This window comes from Hippopotamus amphibius, chromosome 6 (assembly GCF_030028045.1).
Source record: "Hippopotamus amphibius kiboko isolate mHipAmp2 chromosome 6, mHipAmp2.hap2, whole genome shotgun sequence".
NCBI lineage: Eukaryota > Metazoa > Chordata > Mammalia > Artiodactyla > Hippopotamidae > Hippopotamus > Hippopotamus amphibius.
In genome coordinates, this window is record NC_080191.1 from 159,168,043 (window position 1) to 159,192,973 (window position 24,931).

Consider the following 24,931-nt stretch of genomic DNA (forward strand, 5'->3'; position numbering starts at 1 on the left):
CTGAGGAAGTGAACACGCATGATTCCAGGGACCTCTAGGAGCCCCACGAAGGTACCTGGACCAAGCCCACCTCCCTGTTTCTGATTTCCCAAGTCAAGGTAGGGAGCTGGGGAAGGAAGCACCATACCTGTAACTGGTGGGTAATGAACAGAACCGTCTTGGACTTGAGGTGCTTCTGGATAGCACTGTTGAAGATGTGGTTGCCCACGTGGGCATCTAAGGCACTGAGGGGGTCATCCAGGATGTAGATGTCTCGGTCACTGTACAAGGCCCGGGCAAGGCTGATCCTTTGGCGCTGCCCACCACTCAGGTTGGCTCCTCGCTCGCCAATCTACAGGAGCCCAGAAAGCACAAGGAAGCCTCCAGCTCAAGTCCAGAATGACGCTCATTGATCGCCCCAGTCACCTCTCTTCTCCTCCACCCAAACCAGCTTCTTCTCGTGACCTCCCCACCTGGATAAAGTGTCGCTGTGTCCCCCAGGGCCCCACCAGAACTGGGGCCATCAGCCCAGACACCTCCTCCTCTCCCACGACCATCTGGTTACTAACCAATCCTGTATCTGAGCCTCGCCACACCCTCTTGATGCCCCACTACAACCCATTCTCCATGGGCAGAAAGACCTTTCCAAAACACAAAGCTGACCATGTCCTACCCTTGCTTAGTCCTAAAGGACAGAATCTAAGCCCCTACACGCGCAGACAAAGCAGGCCCTTTACCACCTGGCTTCCCAGCAACTCTCAGCTTCCACTGTCAATCCCCCTTCCATACCCTGGGATCTGAGCATTGTAAATTTTGTGTGTCTGTTGTGAACACACAGGACTACTGTCGTGCCTTCTCCTATACCATGTCTGCTCAGTTCTGGCGTCCTCTCCTCTGTGAAGCCTACCCTCCCCCTCCCCACTAACAGCCAAAAGAAAGGGGACTTTCTTTAGCTTATTTTGTGCCTATTTGTTGGGATATCTCTCTTGATTGTAAGCTTTCTGAGGGCACAGATTATTGTCCTTTTCTTTTATATTCCCAGTGCCCCCAGCAGCTTCTGCACATGTAGCTGGCATATAACAAGCACTTAATAAATCTTACTAAGTGAACAAATGAAAAAAAATCAATTGTCAAACAGTAACTGGCTCTGTATTTTTTTTTTAAGTTTTTTGTTCCTTTACTCCCTTTTACTTTTTTTTAAAAATAAATTTATTTATTTATTTTATTGGCTGTGTTGGGTCTTTTTTGCTGTGCGTGGGCTTTCTTTTAGTTGCAGTGGGTGGGGACTACTCTTTGTTGTGGTGCGTGGGCTCCTCATTGCCTTGGCTTCTCTTGTTGCAGAGCACGGGCTCTAGGCACGTGGGCTTCAGTAGTTGCAGCTCATGGGCTCAATAGTTGTGGCTCACGGGCTTAGTTGCTCCGCAGCATGTGGGATCTTCCTGGAGCAGGGATCGAACCGGTGTCCCCTGCATTGGCAGGCGGATTCTTAACCACTGCGCCACCAGGGAAGCCCTGTATTTTTTTAAAATCGTGTCCTTACCAAAAAATTCAATCAATGCAGCAGTTTTCAAATAAGAACATGTATGAGAAGTACTTGCAGGGCTTGTTAAAGCAGATTGAGGGCCCCGCCCATAGAGTCTCTGATTCAGTAGGTCTTGGGTGGGGCTGAGAATCTGCAGTGCTGTTGCTGATCTGCTGCAAATCAGGGGACCAGGATCTAAGAACCAGTAAGCCAATCAAACCATTCAAATCTGGTTTGAGGGCTTAAACTGAAGTCAGCTGAATAAAAGAGTCAGCCCCAGAGGCCTCCAGGGCAGGTCATGGGAGGGGAGTGTCAACACTGAAGGCACGAGCCAGTTTCAAAGACAAGCCTCTGGGAACTGCTCCAGGGCAGAGAAGCAAAGAAAGGCGGGTTTGTGCTAAGGCCTCTTTCTTTCTAGAGGGAGAGGTCTCTCTAGAGAAGATACGTGAGTAAGGAAGTTGGCAGAATGAAATTCAGGGAAGAAATGCAACAGGCACATGCTTGACTCACGGTTTTAAAAATGAATAGGGTAGAAAACATGAACTCTCAGCCAACAATGGGATTTTGTTTAAAATCCGCATGACACATGAAATATTCACATGCTCCCAACAGGTAGTGTCAATATCTCTGCCCTAAGGCACAAATGCTTTCCTAACAGAAAGTCTCAGTGAAAGTAAAACTCCCATGTAGGTTCTTCTCCCATGCATTTCTGATGCACTCCTAGGAGGTGGCTCTGGCACAGCCCTGCCACCCATCTTCCAGAATCCTCTCTACTAAACACCCTGGCCCACCAGGGACAGAAGGCTTGTACCTCTGTCAGGTCACTGTTGGGAAGGATGGCCAGGTCAGGCCTCAGGCAGCAGCTGTTCAGCACCGAGTTGTATCTGAGGGACACAAGGAGACCCAGCATCAGGGACACAGTTTGGCTGGAGCCTGCTGACTTGGGCTACCTTGTGTCTCACACGGCCAAGATGAAAGCATGACAGAAACCAAACATTCCTTGCCTTTCTTCCTCAAATTCCTTCCCAAAGAGGATGTTGTCTCTCAGAGTGGCATTGAGGATCCAGGCCTGCTGGGCCACATACGCGAAGGTTCCACTGACTGCAATGCTGCCCTCTAGAAGCGTCATCTAGGGAAACAGACACCATCCAACGACATCACAGTGTAACACCATCACCCTAAGCCAACAGAACCCCCCACACTCCACAGCAGAGTTGAAAATTTTGGCAATTTCCTTGGATGCTTTTTGAACCCAAATCCAGACCTCACTTTCATTGCACAGAGAGCTACAGCAGTCAAGAAAATCAAAGTTCTCCTTGCTTATGTGGGATGGGAGCCCAGCATAACCCATGACTTGAGTGCACAAATACTTCATTCAGCAACCCATAAGCTACTTTATTATCCCTTTTTCCTAACTGCAAACTGTTCTAATTAAACGAAGCACAAGCACAAGGCCCTTGTAGAATTCCCCTGGGGAGGATGCTGTAAGGATTTAGAGCTCGTCCCTGCGTCAAGATGAGGGCAGGCCAACTCATCTACAGAATTAATACAGGCTGTTGGCTAGGTCAGCTGCTTCTGTCAAATGAGGACCAGAGGGGGAAAAAATCCAGTTAGACATCAACTAGTAATGCATCAACTAGACATCTATGCAACGATGACAGCCCCTTCCCTCCAATGTGAAGGGACGCCATGATGAGCCATGTGCTTTGCACTGTGTTTTCAGCTGCAGTGACTGACATGAATCGATTTACCCATTTTATCCTTTCAGGGCTCCTTTTGGGACTAACAGTAGATGTCTGTCTTGGGTTAGGAATGCTATGGTTTGAAACAGTTTCATTAACCAATCTGCCCATATAAGCTTGTCCTCTCAAACGTGGTAACTCACAGTGTACACACACAGACCATAACACAGTGGTACCAACTGCCGACAAACGGGTAGGCGCTCTGATAACGCACTCAAAAGTGTGCAGAAACCCCCTGAGGGTCTAACTGTGGAAATCCAGCTCTCTCGGCTGCTACAGAACAAACACCCCACACTGCAGACTGCCAACAAAGAGTTAAACTCTAAAGAAGCAGGGCTGACCAGTATCCCCAGACTCTCTGTCAGAGAGAGAGCTCTTTCAGGATTTGATCCAGAAGCAAAGACCCACTCAGTTTCCAGTGTAACTCCTGCCCACTAACCCTCCTTCCCCTTCACCCCACCTGTGTCTCTCATCACTGGCCCTGAAATCTGGCTGATGACCAGAAATTACGTAGGAGGTTTTTGGCTTTTTACAAAGACCAGTGGCTGAGCTCGATCACTGTACAGTCTCATAAAGCAGAAGGGCGTGGGGGGTGGGGGGGTGAAGCTGCTCCTCAGATGATTTGAATGCAGCCTTCCGCAGACCACCCTGGACACCACTGCTCTAGAGGAGAGCCACAACGCCACCACCTGTGACAGTGACACTGAACACGACAAAATATTCCACAGACTGGACGCTACAAAGGAATCTTCCCCAACCCCTTCTCCCATTTGTTTAATTTCCTCAATCTGGATAAACTACTCAGAGGACCTCATCCATCAGGAGAAATAACCTTACGTTTACCCTCTTCTCGACCATCAAGTCAAGCTCGTTTACTCCAAATGCTGACAGCCCTCTCCTGGGCCCTCTGCCCACTATTCACTCACTGCCTGGTGCTATGCTTGTGTGTCCAGCAGGCCTAGCACCCCAACCAGACCGTGGACTCCTTTTGTTCTTTTTCTTTTTTTTGGGGGGGGGGGGGCAGTGCCACACAGCGTGCAGGATCTCACTTCCGCAACCAGGAATCAAACCCGTGCCCCCTGCAGTGGGAGCACGGAGTCTTTACCACTGGGCTGTCCAGGAAGTCCCAGACCGTGGACTCCTTGAGGGCATAATTATTTCAATGGTTAGGCTGAAAAGATCAAATCCTGCTTCTAGATCAGATCCTGAAGGCTCTCTCTCTCTGACAAGGAGGCTGGTGAGGCGGGTCCGTTCGCTGGCAAACGGCCTATCTCTTACCTCTGATGTTTCCCAACACACTGTCTGGCATACCTGTGGCACTCGATAAATACATGCTGAATAAAAGAAGACATGAGAAACAAATGACTCCAGCTGGGTACCCATCAGTCATTCACCAGGTGTCTTCCGAGCCCCCTTCCAGATGCAGTGCTGTTGTTAAGGGGTAGGGATGTGGGGGGGGAGGAGCAGGGGGCGGGTATGGTACAGACTAAGGGTCATTTTGTTTCCACCTTTCCTGACTCTCTTCAGGAAGTAAGTTCATTTATCCTAAGACTCTGGCTAGGCAGAACCCAGAGAAAGAAGCAGAAAATGCCAAGGACAATAACAAAACCTTACCTGGCCTAAAATGGAGGAAATGAGAGAGGTTTTTCCACTTCCCACACTGCCACAGATTCCAACCAGTTTACCCTGGACAAAGCACACGAGAGAGGAAGGTCGTTAAAGGACTACTGAGCATTCATCCTTAGGACTTCGGATTTCTTTGAGAAAAAAACGTTAACAACAGTCCATCACTATGGGAACTGCCATCCTGAGGACCCAGCAAGTCACTTACTTCTCCTTTCCCTCATCAGCCACCCACGTCTTAGGGTTTCTGTGGGGATGCACTGAGGTAACAGATGTGTAAGCCTTTTGGAAAAATTAAATATGCCACAGACATTAAGGTATCCCACATCACTTTTAGAAAGGCCCAGCCCATTTCCTACTTTGTTGGTAATCCATGCTTTTTGATAACGTGTTTGTTTTTATTGTTTTTGGAAGAGAGGACAGGGCTCTCAAAATCTGTTTTATTTTCATTTTATTGTATACAGTTTTTTTTCTCCAGGGTCTGTAAATCATTTTCCATAAAAATTATATGCAGTGTGCACTGTTGTTTCCATTTTCCTACAAAACATTTCCAAGAATCTGAGGGCATATTTTTACCATTAATCCCACATGAAAGTGGAAAACCAAGCCTGTGATTAACTGAATGTCCTCAGGCAACATGATGAGTTCTCCATGGGCAATGTTAACAGTTTTCAAGAACAGACAGAGGAGTTTAACAGGGTCACTTGTTCAGCAACACTCTATTGCCTCAAGACTGGCAGCGAGGAAAGAGGTGGAGTGGTGGTGTGGAAGGAGCACGGGTTCTGCAGGCAGACGGGTCTTGATCTGAATCCCAACTCCACCCTCACTTGCCAATTGTGTGAACTTGGTCTTATTACTTAAACGAATACTGTCTCTCTAACTGGGCTTTGAGCAACTTGAGGGAAGGAGCTATCTCTGCAGGACCAAGCACAGTGTCTGGTACTTAATAAAAACATATTGGACAAACTTTCTGACACGGTCCAGGAGGCTGAAAGATTACAGCCCAGTGGTGATGAGGAGACCAAGCCACAGGCTCAGACTCTGCTCAGGTCAGTCAGATTAACACAGAGAAAACTCTGTTCAGATGATTAAATGGTGACTAAAGACGTCAACAATGAAGTAAGTGCCCAGGGCACAGAAGACATCAGGCAAATACTAACTTCCCACCTCCTCCCTAGAGAGGAGGGCTGGGGGAGTTGTGGTACCTCTTCCAATAGCTAAAGGGCTGTAATGTGAATGTGGACTGTGAAGGGCAGAGGAGGATCAACAGATAGAAAGGAGAAGAGTAAGTTTCAGCTGATTATAGGGAATAATCTTCTCACAGAGCTGATTAGCAATGTAATAGGTTTGCCTCAATAAAGATAATTGTTTTTAAATAAGAAGCCTACTATTAAAAGAAGTAAAAAAACTGACTTGCGTGCCCTCCAACAATGAGCCATGTTAGTTGTTTCAGGTGGTCTCATAGAGGACCATCTCCCCCTGCTGTCTATAGCTTCCAAGAGCTGGGAACTTTCTGTTGTCCCTTCAGTCCAGCTCTGGATCTGTGTAACAGGCCCCACACTGCATTCGAAGCCCCGAAGTGCCCACTTCCAATTAAGTAGATGAACATTCCTTACCACCTCCAGCACCACCGCCCTTGGTCCAGAAAACTCCTATGTCTTCCCTTGGTTCTCCTCACTTCTCTCTGAAGTGTTTCCCTACATACTCTTCTGAATCCAGAAACTAGAATGATTCTCTTCGTACAGAAGTCAGATCAGATTACTCTTCGCCTCCAAACTCTCTAACGGCTTCTCTATCCATTCAGAGTAAAGCAGAAGTCATTACGGGAGGCGCTGGCACCCCAACCCTCTCTGCCCTCAGCACCCTCCCCTCTCTCCCACGCTCACTCTGCTCCTACGACAGGTACACGGCACACTCGGGGCCCTCGTGCTTCTGTTCCCTCTGCCTGAATGCTCTTCTTCCCGCACGTATCCACATGGCGCACTCCTGCCATCCCCGCTCAAGTACAGGCACACCCTGCACATCCTGCGGGCTGGTTCCAGACCACCACAGCGAAGCAAGCATGGCAATGAAGTGCGTCACAAGAACGTTTCGGTTTCCCAGTGCACGTGTAAGTTATGTTTACACTATACTTCATTCTACTAAGTGTGCAATTACATTATGTCTAAAAAAAAGTACACATTTTAATTTAAAAACATTTTATTACTAAAAATGCTAACCATCACCCGAGTCTTCAACGAGTCGTAATCTTTTTGCTGGTGGAGGGTTTGAAATATTTCGAGAATTACCAAAACGAGACAGACACGAAGTAAGCAAATGCTGATGGAAAAATGCCTACAGGCTTGCTTGACACAGCGTTGCCAGAAGCCTTCAGTTTATAAAAAATGCATTATGCCTGTTATTACTTTTCTTTTCTTTTTTTTTGGCTGCGCCTCATGGCATGTGGGATCCTAGTTTAAGTGAGGCTTTCCCTCAAGCAGCCTATTTAGATTGCAACCACAGCTGCTCCCCGCCCAGCAAGCACTCTATCCCCTTTTCTTTGTAGCCTTTTCACTTGTTTACCATCTATCTTTGCTCAGAAGAAGCTAAACTCCAGGAGGGCAGGAATTTTGGTCTATTTGGTTTCTCGCTGCTCTATCCACAGATCTATAGCAGTGCCTGGCAGAGAGCTGGCACTCAAAAATGGCTGCGGAGTGAGTAGATATATATACACCTGGGACCGTCTGGACACTGCAGCCTTCAACATGGTGCTGGCTCCCAGTCATATTCTGTATTTTAAAAGCCTTGAACCTGGAGTGTCTGTGGCAGACACTCTCTATAGGAGGACCTCTGGGAGACTCTAATCCTATGCTACCTGGGCCTTGATAGCTATACCATAATGATGCTTTACTTACATTAAAAAATAAAGTTACACTAGAACTGCTGATGACAGCATCACTGAGAGTATCTAACACATGCCGGGTTCCGTGCTATGCACAGCCCACTGCTAATGAGAGGCTCACACAGAGTTATAATAACCAGAAATAATTATTACAGCTCACATGCAACTATAATAATCAGACCTATTCAGGGCAAAATTGTGGAAAATCCACTTGAATGCTTCATTTCCTTGCTTATAAAATGAGTATCTCATGAGAGCAGTTTTTATTCATTCTCCTGTTAAATGCCCAAATAATCCCTTCTAGAAGTGGAACTGGCCAGATCTGCTCTTTAGTTCAAAATCACTCCCAGCCACAAAGTACTTTGCAAAAAGGAATGGCAGCTGCCCACTCCCGCCAGAACAGACACCTAGGTAGACGGTTACCTCTTCGATTTCCAGGTCGATGTTGTACAGCGTCCTCTGCAGGCGGAGGTTCCCCAGGTGGATGTGCTTGCCCTCTTCCTCCTCAGGACTGGGCCGCTCGTCACTGTCCAGGAGGAGGTGGCCCTTCTGCTCTGCCAGCACCGCCTGATGCTCAGTGCGCTGCAGCGGCCTCCCCTTCTCTTTCTTGCCCCTGGCAGCCCTCTTGTCTTTTTTCGTTTTGGGGGTCAGCTTGGGTGAGTTCTGGATACTGGCGTGGGAGGAGTCCCATGCCAAGGTGGCATTTTTCATCTCTATCGTGATGTGAGGGCTGGCTGGTTTTTTCTTTATCATGTGAACCTCTTCCATTAGAAACAAACTCTGATAGGAGTTGTGAGAGAGGTGCAAAGATGAGACACTGGATCAAGACCAGGGAGACAAGCCTAGGGCGTACACTCACGTAGCAAAACACATCAGGCTATACAGTGGAAGGAAGCTGAAGGGCAAAAGGCAGCTCATTAGTGTAGCCCAGCCTCAGGCCCACGGAGAGGTCACGGGAGTGTGGGGGCACCCTCGGGAGGGACAGGGGCCTCCTCAACTGGCCCAGCACTACGCTACCAGTTACACGCTAAACTTCTCTTTCCTTTGCCACCAGTCTAATGTGGACCAAGGGATATTTAACTGACTGGTTTGCAGCCCTTGTTCTCACTCATGAGTTGCTGAGTAAAATGCAAGCAGGAAAACCAAAGGGCGGGCACGCTGCTCTCCTGCCCTGACCCTCATCACTCTGTTTGCCTTGCAGAACCCTCCTGCAGAACCCCCAAGCCTGGGAACTTCCCTCATGCACAACATGGCACATGTTGCGGGGAGAGGCAGAGCTGAGCCTGTGACCAGGCCTAGCTCGCGCTGGTTAGAAAGAAACACCTAAGGTTTTATGGACAGTGGAGGACATCTCCTCGCCAATAAGTTCTCATATTTTCCAAGTCCTGCCTCAAAACTTGTGAGAATTCAAACAAAGGGCTTGCATGGAAGGGATGAGTATCTCCCTGAGAGACATCCTTGGGAAGAGAGAAAGACTCTTCTCTCCCACTCATTCCCCGAGCCCCACTGGGTTATATCAGGGGAAGAAAAATGGAATGCTTGAAAAGCTAAGTGTCTCTAAAATTAGACCTGAAACATTGACCATAATAAAACTCTGCCCAAGACCAACATGTGCCCATGACTTTAAACCCACTTCTGATACCTGCCTTCACCCAGTGATCTTCTCTATAGGGTGCTATCCCAGTTGGATTCCCAATATGATTTAAAAATTTTTTTTTAAACATTAGAAAGTCTTTAGAGAAAACATGGCTTTTTAGTGGCAGGACTCTTTGCTTACTTACAGAGAACCCCTAACTATTTTAAAGTTTGCAGGTGCCATTAAATGTACCATATAATCCCCTTGCCCAAAAGCAAACTCTTTCTTGTAAATCCTAAACTCCTAAGCTTGCTCTTTGCACCCCTAAACTGCCACATGTCCTATCCATTCCTAACCCCCCGATCTCCCCAGAAGTGTCATGTTTCGAAGTCTCCCAGATAATCTTTGCTCTTGGTCAACCTTTAAAAAAAGTAGTTGTTTTTTTTGTTTTGTTTTGTTTTTAAAGTTTAGTTTTCTGAAAAGAGCCATTGGCTTCATTTGTTCACAGCTTTCCTGAGAGACTGGGCTGAGAATAACATGTCAAATATTCCGCCCACCTTCACAGAGTGAAACCATATGCTGATAGAATTCCTATCATTTCTCTCTCCTGAAGAGTTATTAAACGGCTCTTGTAGGCCTCATGGACTATAAAACTATGCTAGTGTCTCTGGCTTGCACAGCTCATCCACACTTTCCCTTCCTACAAGGCTTCCTGCAGACCCGCACTCCTCCCAGGAAGATTTCAGCTTCAGGTCACTCTGCCTAGACATGCTGAGGCACACAAGGGCCCCACACACCTGAATTTATATCTACTCAGATTTGCACCTGCCAGGACAACAGAATCTTAGAGGTACATAAATGATAAACCTCAACTTTACCGCAGGACACTGACCATCAAAACACTACTCTCACTCACTGAAACAATCAAACCAGAATGTATCTTTCGAGCAGAAGAGGAGACTACTCATAGGGTTGCCAGATAAAATACAGGATGCCTAGTTAAATTCTGATTCCAGATAAATAATTAATAATCTTTTAGTATAAGTATGTCTCATGCAGTTATTAACTGGGTGACCTGTGTTTTTATTTGCTAAACCTGGCAACACTATCTGGTCTTATCAGAAAAGTAACAAGGTGGCTTCTCACTGCCTTTCTAAAGCTATCATGCTCCCAGAAGGGGGGGTGGGGGTGGGGGAGGAGGAAGAGACTGCCAAGAGGAATTAGCCAGAATGTGACTCACTCTCATGGGGCATACAACAGAGCTGCGGGTGGTTTTGCTTCTATTATTAACTCTGAAGCTTCCTGGATAGAGGAAGGATCTATAGTGTACAAAGCCACCTGTTAAAACACGTTCTCACTAGGAAGTGAAAAGAAGAGCGCTCTCGAAAAATACAGGGGGTGAACAAACCTATACTGTAAATTCCTACTCCATATAAAATGCCACCAAAGTCACTCACTAAAAAGGACAGAGAAACAAACGGGGACAAATTTCTGGGTCAAAACATCTGCCCGAGGGGTGGACATTCTGCTTATCACAGATCATTTCAACTATCTTCAAGGTCACAGACTTTCCTTTGTCACCTGCCTTCTGCCATCCAAAATATTTTCAAATTTTGATTAATATATTTTCTTAGTTTCAGATTTCTTATTTGGTTATTTTCTATGTCTTTTTTTTCTCTGCTGAGACTTTCTATCTTTTCGTTTCTAAGGTCTTTTTCCGATAATTCCAACATTTGGGTCATCTCAGTATTTAGACTTTCTTGGTTCTTTTTACGCAATTTTGGATTGTATACTGGGCATTTTGAATATTATATTATGAGACTCTAGGTCTTGGTTAAATCCTACAGAAAATGTTGAGTCTTTGTTTTAGGAGGCATTTGATCCATTTAAGATCAGTTCTGGTCTTCTTCCTGTGGGCTGTTAAAAAGAAGACACTAGGCCCCAAATGGAGTCTCTTATGCTAAGCCCTACGTCACCAAACTGAGAATTAACTACAGTTTCAGCTCTCCCAGAAATGGAATACTAAACCATTCAATCAGGAATCACCTGATCCGCACTAGTTAGGTAACCTGCCTGATAGACTCCTGCCATCCCCTAAAGGAAAGCAACCTTACAATAAACCAATGTGATTTTCTGCCTGGAATAACTTCCTCATTCCTGCTCCCTTCTACCTAGAAAAGTCTTTCATTGTGTACAGCTCCTCGGAGCTCTTACTATTTGCTAGATTGGATATTGCCCAATTCATGAATCACTGAATAAAGCCAATAAGATTTTCTAAATTAAAACAAAATCTGCCTTCTTCAAAACTAGATACTGTGAGTTCTGCAAAATACAGCTCTGATTACAATTAGACCGTTTCTTTTCATGTGGCTCTGGCCTTCTAGCAGCCAGGCTGGGGTAAGGGAGGGCTTGGGGCTGGGGGGTGCATTCTTCAGGACTAGCTTTCTTGACCAAACAAGATTCACCTGGTTAACTGTAAACAAGTAGAATATAAATAAATCTTGGGAAGCCATTCTCCGTTCTTCTTAAGAGGAAAACCCAAATTGTTTTCTCCTGAACATCTAAGGTGATGATATCAATCCTTCAAGGCACCGACCTTGCTTTTGTATTGCTCTCAGCAGCCAAGAAGGATTAGCAGAAGCTACTTTCTGCAGTGGCTTTGTCAACAGAGTCCAGCCACACCGGTGTTCCTTTTTTTTTTTTTAAAGTATTAACCACTTTCAACACTTTCAAATATCTATCTCCCTCCACCCTCCCAAATATTTCTACCTCTTGTATCATGTATTTGTTTTATTCTTAAGGCACAAAAAACACAGTCAAGGCAGGCTCAACTAACCACCTGCAAGGAAAAAAAAAACCCTGATATGTACTTAACTGACTTAACTGCACTTCTCAGTATGATCTAATTTTATGACTATTCCCATGTCACTGCAGTCCCTGTATCATGAGTGGCAACCACAGGGCAGGGAAAAGAATCAAAAAGAGCTTATGACCAACAGTATTTTGGTAGAGGCAGATGTAGATCAAGGTGAGAAAAAGCTGACAGTCTCCTGATAATTCTAACTGCCTAGGTCTGAATCACTTAAAGGCCCAGTAAATTGTAATATATATCATTGTCAGGTCTAGGCAGAGGGATTGACTCTAAAGGGAAACACTGAAATTTTGGGAGCCCAGAAATAGGTAGGCTGTCTACAAAAGGTAAAAATCCATATTTCTATGAAAAGGTCCCCAAGTCTCCACCACTGCCCCCTTTCTTACCAACTTGCCAAAAGGCTAAAGGTGAAAAAAGCCAAGTGCAGCCAGCCCATGTGGCCCACTGGAATAAAGGCAGCAGTTAGTTTTGCCATGGCGCCTGACATGGGAGAGGGAAGGGAGCCACTTACCTTAAATCTGTCGACAGCAACGGATGCTTCTGAGAGGGACTTTACTGAGAATGGTGTAACTTTCAAAGCAAAAGTCATGGAATTGAAGACAGTCACCACTGTGAAAGCCTGAAAATAAGAAAAGAGAAGAAACCTCATCAGTGAGGTTATGTGACTAAAATAACACAACTTCATCAATTTCCTTTCAGGTTTAAGGAGGGCTGCAACTTGACTGTCAAATGTTGGTACAAGTCAGATGTATTTCAGATATATATTTTTTAAGGTAGAGTTTTTATGAGACCTCCAATTAAAATTCCCAGTGACTCTCAATCAAACGATGATCTGTATTTTCAGGATTAAACCCAAAGCTGTAAAACAACCCGTATGCTATTTGTGCACTGGGGCTAAATTCCCACTCTTTCACTTCTCAGATTAACTGCATGAATGAAAAAAACCCAAATCTAGTAACAAGAGGACCAGAGCATCTCTATATGTGGTATTTCTAAAACGTCCCCAAGCCCTGAGGGCTCACTGACCTGTGCCGCTGTCAGATCAAAGCCAAGGGTCATGTGAACAGAGAAGGTCACCACGCTGGCGATCACCATCACAATGGGAGCCACGCCCACGGTGATACTCTGAAAGTACCCGGCTTTTTCCAACATCCCACGTTCCTCCTCTCGGATTTCTAAGAATAAAAAGCAAGTCAGTTTCTAAAACGCAAGTTGAAGGAAACCATGGGATATTGCTCCTCTATCACAAAACGAGACTTGGTAGGTCTTCAGCCACCACAGGTTTTAAAACACTCTATATAACATCTATGATGCAAACAACTAGGTCACTATGACCATTAGTTACGATCACGAAAGCTGGCACGCAAGTCTGAGATTTGAAATGGATCAAGTCACAGGAATGAATCTAACAGAAACGTCACTATTTCTCAGTAAAATGATCATCTTCTGCCTTAGTCTGATTCTTTCTGCAAATTTCTTATGTTTAGAAGCAATGAACACATTAATCATATCTGCTACTGGCAGTTTTACCTGGTTGTTTATTTTTAGCTCAGGTACTGACAGGAAAGATTATACAACAATAATAGAGAATTGAAAAGGAACTAAGATTTACTAGTGTGCTGGTATGTGGATAGAGGCTTTCACACAAAAAGCAGTAAGGGTGATTGTAGGATGAGTGAAATACAATTTTTGTAAGCAGAACGACTTGTCTTAAAAATGTGCAAAACTGACAACCTTATTAACAGAGCAGCCACGGAGTACAAAAGACCATGGAGTAGGAAGTATGACAATAAAGCGGTGAGGTATTTTCAAAACATTTTCAAACATAAAAGCAATTCTTCTGAGAGGCTATGCACTGACCTTTAAAGGTATTAGCACTGCCCCAAACACTGGGAAATTGGGAAATACATTGAGAACCAGTTCTCAAGTCATAAAATTTATGAAGTGGACACAATGTTCCTGAAGGTTTACTCAACAAACCAAGCAGTGAAAATAAAACAGCTTCCTCAATCTGAACACTGTATTTCAATTCAACCCAAAACTGCACCAACTTTTTTTTTTTGGCTATGCCACGTGGCATGTGGAATCTTAGTTCCCCAACCAGGGATGGAACCTTTGCCCCCTGCAGTGGAAGTGCAAAGTCTTAACCACTGGACCACCAGAGAATCCCCTTGCACCAGCTTTGTAACTGGAATAAATTCAGGTTAGCTCACTGTGAGATTATGGTCAATAAACAGCCCACATCTTTTATATTTAAATGAAATTTGTTGAAACCTTTTGGAATGCCCAGCTAATGTGCTAATCATTCCTCTAAACCTCGTGGCATTTACATATGACATGTTTATGTCTGCACTGAATTTACGGATCAGGATAGGGCCAGGCACTGAGAACCTTGTAACTCAGCGCAAACCAATTATCTGAAAAGAAACCAAATTAAAAAACCCCTGTGAGTGAGTGGCAGAGTGAGGCCCAGAGTCCAGCTTTCCTGAGCCCCAGCCCAGCCCTTCTCCCAGCACTACCCCCAGGGTCTCCCACCCACCTGCCCGTAGTGCACATGCACCCACAGAGGGGAGGGGGCAGAAGTAGAGCTCTCAGCAGCCCCTTGACATTGTTTTCTGTGACATCCTCATGGCCAGACCAGAAAATCTGGGGCTGGATAGAAGCATAGATGGGGGATTTGAAACTGCATGAATTACTCATAACCAGCTGAGTTACCTTGGGAAAAATCACAGTTTTCATAGTCTCAGCTTCCTCTTCTGTGAGATGAGGTTGTGGGTGCCAGTTTCTAAGATCCCTATCAACATAAAGCTCATAGGATATTATAAGGACATAAGGTATTATGGTCTTATGACATTAGAATTCCCAGTAGCTAACGTGCTCAGGAAGCAAAGAGGCTAATGTCCTACCATATACACATATGAAGTCTTTCAACTCACTTTGTACACTCTGAGAGAATGCTTTGACCCAGGCATACATTTTAATAAATTTAATGTAGGTGAGGACTTCATTCATCTTCTGGACACGGTCATCTGTGATGGTCACACATTTTCTCCTGAAATATGCAGTGATCCGTGATACAAACATCTGGAGGGAAAAGCAATGTCATGTCAAATCAGAGCTTATTCCCAGTTAAGTACTGTCTAGTCTTTTGGGGAATAAACCTGCTTAAGATGATTATAAATAAAGTGAGCATCCTCTAGTTGTCCTGCTTTTTAATAAAAGTGGTCTATTAAATGATAATCAGATAGCATTTGACTCTCATCCTTTGGAAGAAAGTTAAGACAAGTATTTGTCCTCAGAGAACTCACAGGTATCTACGCCAGCAGAGGGAAGCGGGAGAGCCACACCAGTTAGCATCAGCTTGAGGTGGAGCGGCTCAGCTGCTCCTGTGCTACCTGGGACGGCAGGGTTCACCTGCTGCCCCCCTTCCTCCACATTCCCTCTTTTTAATTCTCACTTAGGAGCTACTGCCTTTATTCAAGTGACATCTGACTTCTTCTGAAGTCAAAATTCTGTCTGTATGGACTGAACACGATCTAGCCCTTCCTAGACATTTCCAAGTCAGGTACCTGCTTAAAGGAAGTTTCCAATCAAAGATGTGATACCTCAGTGGTGCCTACTATATTTAGCCCAACGGAAGTTAACTCACATGAGAAGAAGCTGCCAAAATACGGTAAGGAGGCTTACTCACCATTGCAGGATAAAAGAGGATAAAAACAGCTGATCCCAGGAAGCCTGTTGGTCCCAGAATAATTACATTATAAACCATGCCCAAGATGGCAATAACGGGTCCTCCAGCCAACAAGCTGCCAACGGCGGCTGCCTCAAACATCCTCTGCCCGTCGTTGGAGCACAGGTTGATGAGCTAAGAGACACAAAGAGCAGTGAGTGGACGCTGCAAGGGCGCAGGCGCCGTCTCAGGAGGGAGACGGAGGACAGAACGGGGACCCGAGGGAAGGAAGGAGCTCAAGCTGGGAGCCTTCTCTCCGCCCTGAAGCAAACACCCCTCACTCACCTCACCCACCGACTTCTCCTTAATGTTCTTCAGCTTAAGGATCTTCTTAAACGCCATGGTCAGGATGGCCCCCCGCAAGCGGACCCCAGTTCGGTAATTCAACGCCCACGTCAGTGCAAGTGACCAAGAACGCACGATTTCTGTCAGGAGGAGGCCCAGGACTAACAGCAAGCTGTAGTGGAGGTTAGACTCTGTGTCCTGGGTATACTCCAGGAGGTGTTTCACCACGAAGGCCTACAGGGAGAAACACACACCGCCGTCAGCGTCTCCACGGCACTCACACGCCACGCCACAGCTTTATGTTACGTTAGAAAGAGGAGGCAGCTCCACTGTACAGTGACAAGTGCCTAAGCAGAGAACGACCTTCTCAGAGGACCAGACACTGCTGATGGCCCCCCTGCGGCAACTGACGCGGGGCATTTTGCAGGAGGTAGGTCTAATTTGAAACTTTCTTCCCTCAGGACACCACCAAAACCAATACTCTTTCTAATGTAACATAAACCTGTCCATGAGCTGAAGTTCATTCTCAACACACGGGTCACTAAAAGGTATATATTTGACCTTATTCCAGTATCTCCACGCAACGATACATTTCTTTACATGAAATTAAGACCTTTTTTTTTATTTTTTTGGATCGTTTCAAACGTGCTTATTTGATAAAAAGGAACAGTGTACCTACAGTTGGACTGGGGAAGAGTGAGAAGTGCATTTGCAAAACATTCCTGAAAATAAACATCGGCAGTTTAATAGTACAGAAGAGAGCAAACAAAGCAGACTATCCAAAATCCAGAGACCCTCCCACAGGCCCTCCCCCACTCCCCGCTCCCTCCCAAAAACAAAAACATGTTACCTCAGGTAGCACATGTCTAACACCACCTGCAGGGAGGGAAGGCAGCAGCCCCCAAGAACCACCGAGTGCCACCTCCAGCTCTGAGGTCCTGCAACGCCGGAGCACACACTCACACGAGGCACATTCAGCAACAGGATTAAATACCAGGAGGTGGGAGGTAATGTACTTTTATTGAAAATGAAAAAAATAAAAAGTACCATCTTCAAAGAGCATCTCACAGACACTGTACAACAGGAGGAGCATTGCGGTAACATACATGGGAACATACAGAGTCGAGTTATACAGGGCTAGCCAGCCAACAAGTCGTCTGGCCTCGACACAGTGGAAATTACAGCACAGAACCAATATCTGTTTCCAGAGTCCGGAGCAGCGCATCAAGCTGACAGCACTTAATCGGTTAGGGCTCCTGAAGTTGCAGCGAGTCTGCAATAGAGGAGATTCTCCAGGAATAAAGACCTTGCTGCTATGGAAAGAGAATTAAGAAACAAAACAAAACTGAAAACTCCCCAATGAGGTGACTCTGCTTAACATCACTGGCACTGCTGGTTCACTAGGCAGTGAGGCATGGCCTCTGCTCAGGACGGAATGCAAAAATCTAGGCCTCAAGAAAAATCGGGTGGCATCCTGCAGAGTCTTTTCAAGTCCTTGCAGCTAAAGTTGATCTTGCCAAAAATGTAACAAAACAAACCACAACAAAAGAAAGCCAAATCAATCCCCCTCCCCGGAGGAAGAAAATAAAATTAAGGAGAAACCCATCCACCCATCTACCTCGATCATTATAGCAAAAGGTGCTTGTCGCTGGAAACTAGAGCTTGAACGACAGACAAAACTGGAGGCCAGAAGCAATTGTCCTGAAGTGGCTAATGCTGAATTCCAGGACCCAGACTCTCTCTGGGTAAATCGATATTTCTTGTTTTTCCTGAGAGGAAATTAATACCAGATGTCAACTAGGTCCTAAGAGATCCCCACCAATCAGATCTATGTCAAGTCTCAGTAAATAACCTGATCAAATAAATAGGAGATTTCAGATTCCAAGAACTACTGTATCCCCTCTCTCCCCTCCCTCAGATTTTTAGGTTTTATATCCATTGCTTGGGTCACCACTGCATACAGCTGGGTTGTTGGTTTACTAGCAAGAAGATTGGCTTCTTCTCCAGTATGCAATCCAAAATGTGGAACTGAGTCACTGAGTGGCAGGGTCAAAACCCCATTTTCCTCACGTGAAGCAACTCAGTAAGACGGCGGTGCAGTAAAGCATTTTCTCACACACCTCGGCACTGACGGAGCAGTCTCCAAAGGAAGGCGTGAAAGGACAGCAGGTTGTAGTTTGGGGTTCCTTCCTTCCCACACCTTTATTGTGCCCTTTTTCAGCACTGGGTAATAGCATTAGTACCTCCCAGCGGGGAGGAGCAGGGCAGGAAGGTAAAAGACAAAATGAATGCTTACACTATGCAAAACTTTCAAAGGGGAGGGAAAAGAGGAAACAGCAGATAAATTTCCAACACATAGCGTTTTTAAAAAACAATTACATTTCAAGCCATTTTGTATGGAACAAAGTAAAAACGGTTTTCATGAAAAATCCAACCACAATTTTGTTTTAAAAAGTTACAGATTAATCATTTAAATTTAAACAAACTGGGAGAAAACTTGAGACTGTCAGCATAGCTGTCTGGCTGTGGAAAGCATTCCCAGTGAATAAACATTACCTTACCTGAACTCTTGGCGAGAGATTCTGCCCAGCTTGACTCTCTCATTCTGACCGCAGAACACAGCCATCCTGAAAATTCTAAAGAACAGCTTCTGTCACTGGTTCCACTACAGAGACACTCCCCCCAAATCCAGATCCTGACAGCACCAAGCAAGCTGCAGCTGGAGAGAGGTTGGAAGGGTGGGAAACTTACCTCTCTAGAGGCTTTTCACTGTCCTTCCCCCAAAAGGCCCATGAGCAGAGTTAGCATTCACCAAGAGATAGCACTGCAGGAGGGAGCCGTCTCGTGCGGATCTACAGGGCGGATGCTAATTCTTTACACACAAATCCCAGGTCAGGCCTGGTCTTTTAAAACTGTTTTAATCCAAGAAGGCCACAGATCATCTCTGCAAGTTTAGCAATCTGGCCACTCATCGTATGTCAGGACCATACCCTTATAGATACTGGTTCTCCGTTAACACTATGGTGACCCTTGGATACCATGCACAGAGCACTGGTCCACTGGCATCACTGAAATCTTAGGTCATCTTGACTGTTAACGTCCAGCCCTGCTAGTCAGCAGTTAAAAAACAAAACCAAACACAGTCACTTGATTGTGTTTCATTTGCTCTGCATACGGCTACCAAGGTTCAGTGAGGCCCGAGGGGAGATAAAAAAAAATATGGTATTGGGGGAGTCAGATCTTATGTAGATTTCTGTAAGAAAAGACTAAGCCAGTTTGAAAGCCCTGCCATATTAGAAAATGTGCAAAAAATCTAAAATGGATGTTCTTCCAGAGGATTTAAATCCACAGATGGAAGGTATGCTCATTGCTAATACTAACCTCAAACCCGATCCTTCAACTTCCAATTAAAAAGAAATGTTAGAATTGGAGCTCCAAAAAAAGAAGTTTTCATTGCTTACAATTTGAAATCTTTTTTATCAGAGACACTGTGCATGGGGCCATTGCTTTCTTGATTATTCTAGGGAAAAATCTCCTGAAATAACACAGGCCTTAAGGTGCTCTTCCTCAAGAGGGTGGAGAAAAGGAAAAGCGCGCTGCTGTTTTCCTATTAAAGGAAAGCTCTGCGCTTTCCCTGGCATCTAGAAGAGTTTACTAGAGATCAGTATTCCAGTGTGCTGTGCCTTAAAAGAGAGATGAAGGAATGTGCAGATGCTCAAAGGAGTGACTGTAAGGCCCCCAAGCTGGACAAGCATAAGTAACTTTTTTTCCCAAGTAAAAAATTAAAACCCCAGCAATCTATGAAATTTGGGGGGGGGAGGTGCGAGAAGCCAATTAAGTTATTGCATCGGCCAAATGGAATCCAGGAAGCCTGTATACCATGCTACCCAGCTGAAAGAATTCTTCGAAAGATCAGAGCAGCCACCAGCCCTGTAGTGAAACAATGACAGAAGCTCTTCTTGGGGGAAGCTGGTCCTATGAAAACGTTTGCCATTTTGGTCAGTGACATGATATTCAGTTACATGATCCCTCTTACTTAAAACTTATACAAAAGTATGTTAGTTGGTCAATTAATAAGAAACCCAATACCAGAAAAAGTAGTGTTCTCTGCTTCAGAAAAGAGATCAAAACTTTTCAAACGCACCAAACATTAAAAACAAAAACAAATGAACAAACAAACAAAAAAAGACATAATAGAAAAACTGCAAATAAGTTTTACCTAATCACCATGCATCTTAGGCCCATACTTACCAACACCATGAACCTCCAGCTTACCCACACACGGAAAATGCACAGAATAAGGAGTACTACCGCTCCGATGCCTCAAGGCAAATATGTAGAGAATAGATTTAATCAAAGTCTCAAGTGTAAGGCAGCACAGCAGGTGTAAGAAACAAGTGTCCAGAAAACAGTGTGACCATCACTCTTCTCCCCTACTCTGCTGCAGCAACACTAGGAAAACCAGGGCTGCCACCCCGACACCTGCCACATGGTTTACACTTATAAACCAAAACTTAAAATGGACTTCACGTTAGACTCTTAAAAACCTCAACAGTCCTCCAGCTTCTTGAGGGCTCATTCGCCAGAACTATTAAACGTGACAATTCTGCCCCCAGACCTTCGGTGTGTCACCAGCACCAACTCAACAGCCTACACAACACAACACTGCTCTCGGCTGCTCACAGCACCCTGAGACACATTTCCCGAACGAGGACTGTCATTTCAGGTCAATACTCAGCAAAGTAGTGCAGTCCTGTGCAGAGCTGGAATCATTCGGCTTCACCCCCACCCCAGGGAAGCAAGCCAGTTCCGCTTCTTCTCTGGCAACATGGCCCCCTCATCCTTCCAGTTCTCACAAACCACCATTCACCCCAACACCAACTGTTCCCTCGCAACAGACCTGCAAGCATCTCTAAGGCTGCTACCTAGCCCAAAGGTGAGCGCAACCCCTGCAACAGAACAAGACTGTTAGAGCTGGCCGTGGCCGGGCCCCTGGAGACTGTCAGAAAGGATGGTTAGGACTTACTGGTCCACTGAAGCCAGCCAGCTGCGTGATCATCAGGCACACGATGGAGAGGATGAGCCTGGTGCGGCAGAAGGTCCACACAACCCTCCGGAGGGAAGCAGCATCTGGCCCAGCTTCATTCAGCTCTTCTTGCCACAGTCTCTCTAGTCTTAACAAGGGCACATGTCCTCCGTTACACATCTCCCCAGGGAATACGCACACCCCAGCCTCCCTCCTGCCACCTCTCACACCAGTCTCTCCTTTAAAGTTATGCACTGAGTCTTCACCTTCTGGGGAAAAAAAAACCCTTCCTGGGGAACTACGTATTTACCCTGTATAGGGAGCCTCTCAGGATTCAGAAAATGATGAAAACGAAACTCTTTCCTCCCACCCAGAAAAATTATCCCTGAATAGAATCTGTCTGTGGATAAGAACCTCCTTTCTCAAGGGCCCCCAACCCTTTCTGAAGGATCCTGTGGTAAATGTAAAGCTGTAAACTAGGTTTTAATCATGACAATCCGCTACCACAAAAATGTATTCTGTCACAAGGCAGCAACATAATCTCCCTGCAGCCTCAGGAAGAGAAGCGGGGCTGAGAGAGAGAGAGAAAGCCCGTGGTTAAAACAGGATTAAAGGTGAAATAGGAGATAAAGCAGAAGAGCAAAGAGAAAGTCACCCCCAGGCTCCCCTCCCTCCACAGGACAGCTCAGATCCTACAAGGACACAGAGCTCTGGACTTGACACTGCCGGCCCACACTCCTAGCTCAGGCCCTGCACAGCCAGTATGTGGGAGACGAGGGCGGAGCAGAGAGGCCTACCTTCTGCAGTTCACCTCGGAAGACTCGTGCTTGGACAAAGACCACACATCCTCCATGGAGAGATCCCCTTGCTTGTGGGCCACGCGAGCCAGAGGAGAAAGCCAAGAGAAAGTCATGCAAGAGAAGAGCCCAGCATTGTCCACTGGGTGCTGGTGTCTGGGGAGAGAAAACCCAAGGCACAAAAACTGTCAATACACACGGAGAGGCTCGCCAACACTCACGATACACTGTTTAATAGAAAGAGCTCCTGACTAAACCAGGGTTTCCCCTAATAGTCTAATCTTAGCCCGATTATTTTTGGTACTTCACAGACGAGCCATTAACCAGCAGAACCTCTTACTTGGAAGTGGTCCGGATGGGCTTCAGAGCACTTAAGCTATGATGGTACTTTCCCTTGGGATGTTCCTCATCCAGGATTCTGAGCTGAGAATGCATGGAAGCATCCAGGGAAAGGCCCTCAGCTCGGGCTGCTGTTTCCAAGGCATCTTGGCAATCTAGCTGTCTCTACAGACAGGGAGAGAAGGCAGAAGCACAGTTAATGAACATTAGAAAAACAGAGTACCAAATCTACCTGACAGAATAGCTCAACCTGCAAACCAGATTCACCTTACCCAAGAAATCCCAAGGGTCAGGAGGTTAAATGCTAACTTGTATGATATGAACTTGCTAAGGAACATTAAACCAGATACTTAAAAGTTCTAAACTAATAGACTTCATTTTTTCGAGCACTTTCAGAAAAATTGAGCAGAAAGTACAGAGAGTTTCCATATACCTCCTTACCTCCCCCCTCTCCCCCCCCCCCGTTTCCTCCGTAATTAACATCTTGCATGAATGTGCTATATATGTCACAACTGACAGCCCAATACTGATATGTTATCACTAACTAAAGTCCCCAGTTCATATTAGGATTCACTCATGTTGTATATTTTAAAATTTATATTTTTTATCACCAAACTGTTTTATCTTTCATTCCCCAGTACAGACTGAGAGTCAATTACATCACTACTAACTGCAAATTCTATTGCCCATTTTCTATGACAAAAACTTCACAATCACCCCCCATTATACAGTCCTGTCAGGCAGAAAAAGCCAGGACGCACACATGCCTCCTATCTCTCTCTCTCATCAGCAACAGAGAGAGCAGAACGGGGGCTCTCACCCCGGCTGCTCCACTAAAGAGCTCCTAGCCAGACTTCTGCAGCATGAAGCAGAGGGTCTCATGGGTTGAAATAAAAAGTTATACATATTTACTGCAAAGTTTATAAATACCAATTAATCATATTAACAAAAATGCATATAATTCAAACTCTGACTGTGGCAGAAGAGGGTGGGCCAAAAATCTGGACACATCTATGCCCGTTTACTCTAAAAGCAACCCAAAGTTACTTTACTTTTTTTTAAAATTTTATTGACGTATAGTTGATTTACAATGCAGCGTTAATTTCTGCTATACAGCAAAGTGATTCAGTTATACATATATACACATTCTTTTCCATATGGTTTATCATAGGATACTAAATCTAGTTCCCTGTGCTAAACAGTAGGCTCTTGTTTATCGACAATACTGAAAGTCAGTCCATGAGTATACGATTTCAGTTGAGCGTACTCATCTCTTGGAAGGCATCATAGAATTCTATTAGCTTTTTCTCTTGACATTTGCCTTTATCACACCTTTACATCGCAGATTTGTCACTTCCAATTAAAAATTAAGTGGAAGCTACTGAATGGCACAATTAAATGGACTTTTTTGTGTGTGTGGCAAAATACGTACAATATAAAAATTGCCATTTTTACCATTTTTAAGTGTACCATTCAGGGGCATTACTTATATTCACAATGTTGCACAACAATCATCACTATCTATTTCTAACATGAATGGATCTTTTCAATTAATCTACCACAAAGGAGGCAAGGATATACAATGGAGAAAAGACAGTCTCTTCAATAAGTGGTGTTGGGAAAACTGGGCAGCTCCATGTAAAAGAATAAAATTAGAACATTTGTCGTATCGTATACAAAAATTAACTCAAAAATGGATTAAAGACCTGAATATAAGACCAGAAACCATAAAACTCCCAAAAGAACATAGGCAGAACACTCTGACATAAATCATAGCAATTTTTTCTCGGATAATGTCTCCTAAAGCAAAGGAAACAAAAGCAAAAATAAACAAATGGGACCAAATTAAATGTAAAAGCTTTCGCACAGCAAAGGAAACAATCAACAAAATGAAAAGATAACCTATGGATTGAGAGAAAATATTTGCAAATGATATGACCAATAAGAGGTTAATATCCAAAATATATAAACTGCTCATACAACTCAGTATCAAAAAAACAAACAACCCAATTAAAAAATGGGCAGAAGACCTAAATAGACATTTTTCCAAAGAAGACATACAGATGGCCAACAGGCACATGAAAAGATGCTCAACATTGCTAATCATCAGAGAAATGCAAATGAAAACCAGGAGTTATCACCTCATACCTGTGCTATCATCAAAAAGACCACAAATAACATTAATTGGCAAGGATGTGGAGAAAAGGGAACCCTGTATACTGTTGGTGGTCATGTAAATTGGTGCAGCCATCATGGAAAACAGTAAGGAGGTTTCTCAAAAAGATTAAAAACAGAACTACTATATGATCCAGCAATCCCACTTCTGGGTATATATTTGAGGAAAACAAAGACACTAATTCAAAAAGATACATGCACCCCAATGTTTACAGCAGCATTATTTACAATTGCCAAGATATGAAAGAAACCAAAGTATTCATTAACAGATGAATGGATAAAGAAGATGTGGTATATACACATACATATACTGGAATACTACTCAGCCATAAAAAAGAATGAAAATTTGCCATTTGTAACAACATGGGTGGACCTGGAGGGGTA

At 44.8% G+C, this 24,931-nt stretch overlaps 1 protein-coding gene across 14 annotated transcripts in view; it reads right to left on the reverse strand.

Moving 5' to 3' along the window:
* The window catches only part of ABCC5 (ATP binding cassette subfamily C member 5), a 188,660-nt gene that overhangs the window by 33,398 nt on the left and 130,331 nt on the right, over window positions 1–24,931 (reverse strand). For 9 of the 14 annotated variants that reach the window (XM_057739769.1, XM_057739768.1, XM_057739770.1 and 6 more), the window contains 13 exons: window positions 22,374–22,537; window positions 22,034–22,189; window positions 21,237–21,384; window positions 16,211–16,444; window positions 15,887–16,060; window positions 15,132–15,279; window positions 13,222–13,370; window positions 12,707–12,814; window positions 8,171–8,527; window positions 4,858–4,929; window positions 2,506–2,630; window positions 2,313–2,385; window positions 128–331 (listed from right to left, as the gene is read on the reverse strand). In XM_057739769.1, coding sequence (XP_057595752.1) covers window positions 128–331; window positions 2,313–2,385; window positions 2,506–2,630; window positions 4,858–4,929; window positions 8,171–8,527; window positions 12,707–12,814; window positions 13,222–13,370; window positions 15,132–15,279; window positions 15,887–16,060; window positions 16,211–16,444; window positions 21,237–21,384; window positions 22,034–22,189; window positions 22,374–22,537 — 2,112 coding nt within the window. Of the gene's footprint in view, window positions 1–127; window positions 332–2,312; window positions 2,386–2,505; window positions 2,631–4,521; window positions 4,541–4,857; window positions 4,930–8,170; window positions 8,528–12,706; window positions 12,815–13,221; window positions 13,371–15,131; window positions 15,280–15,886; window positions 16,061–16,210; window positions 21,200–21,236; window positions 21,385–22,033; window positions 22,190–22,373; window positions 22,538–24,931 lie in introns of those variants that run through there. The other 5 variants (XM_057739779.1, XM_057739778.1, XM_057739784.1 and 2 more) reach the window with 5 other exon arrangements.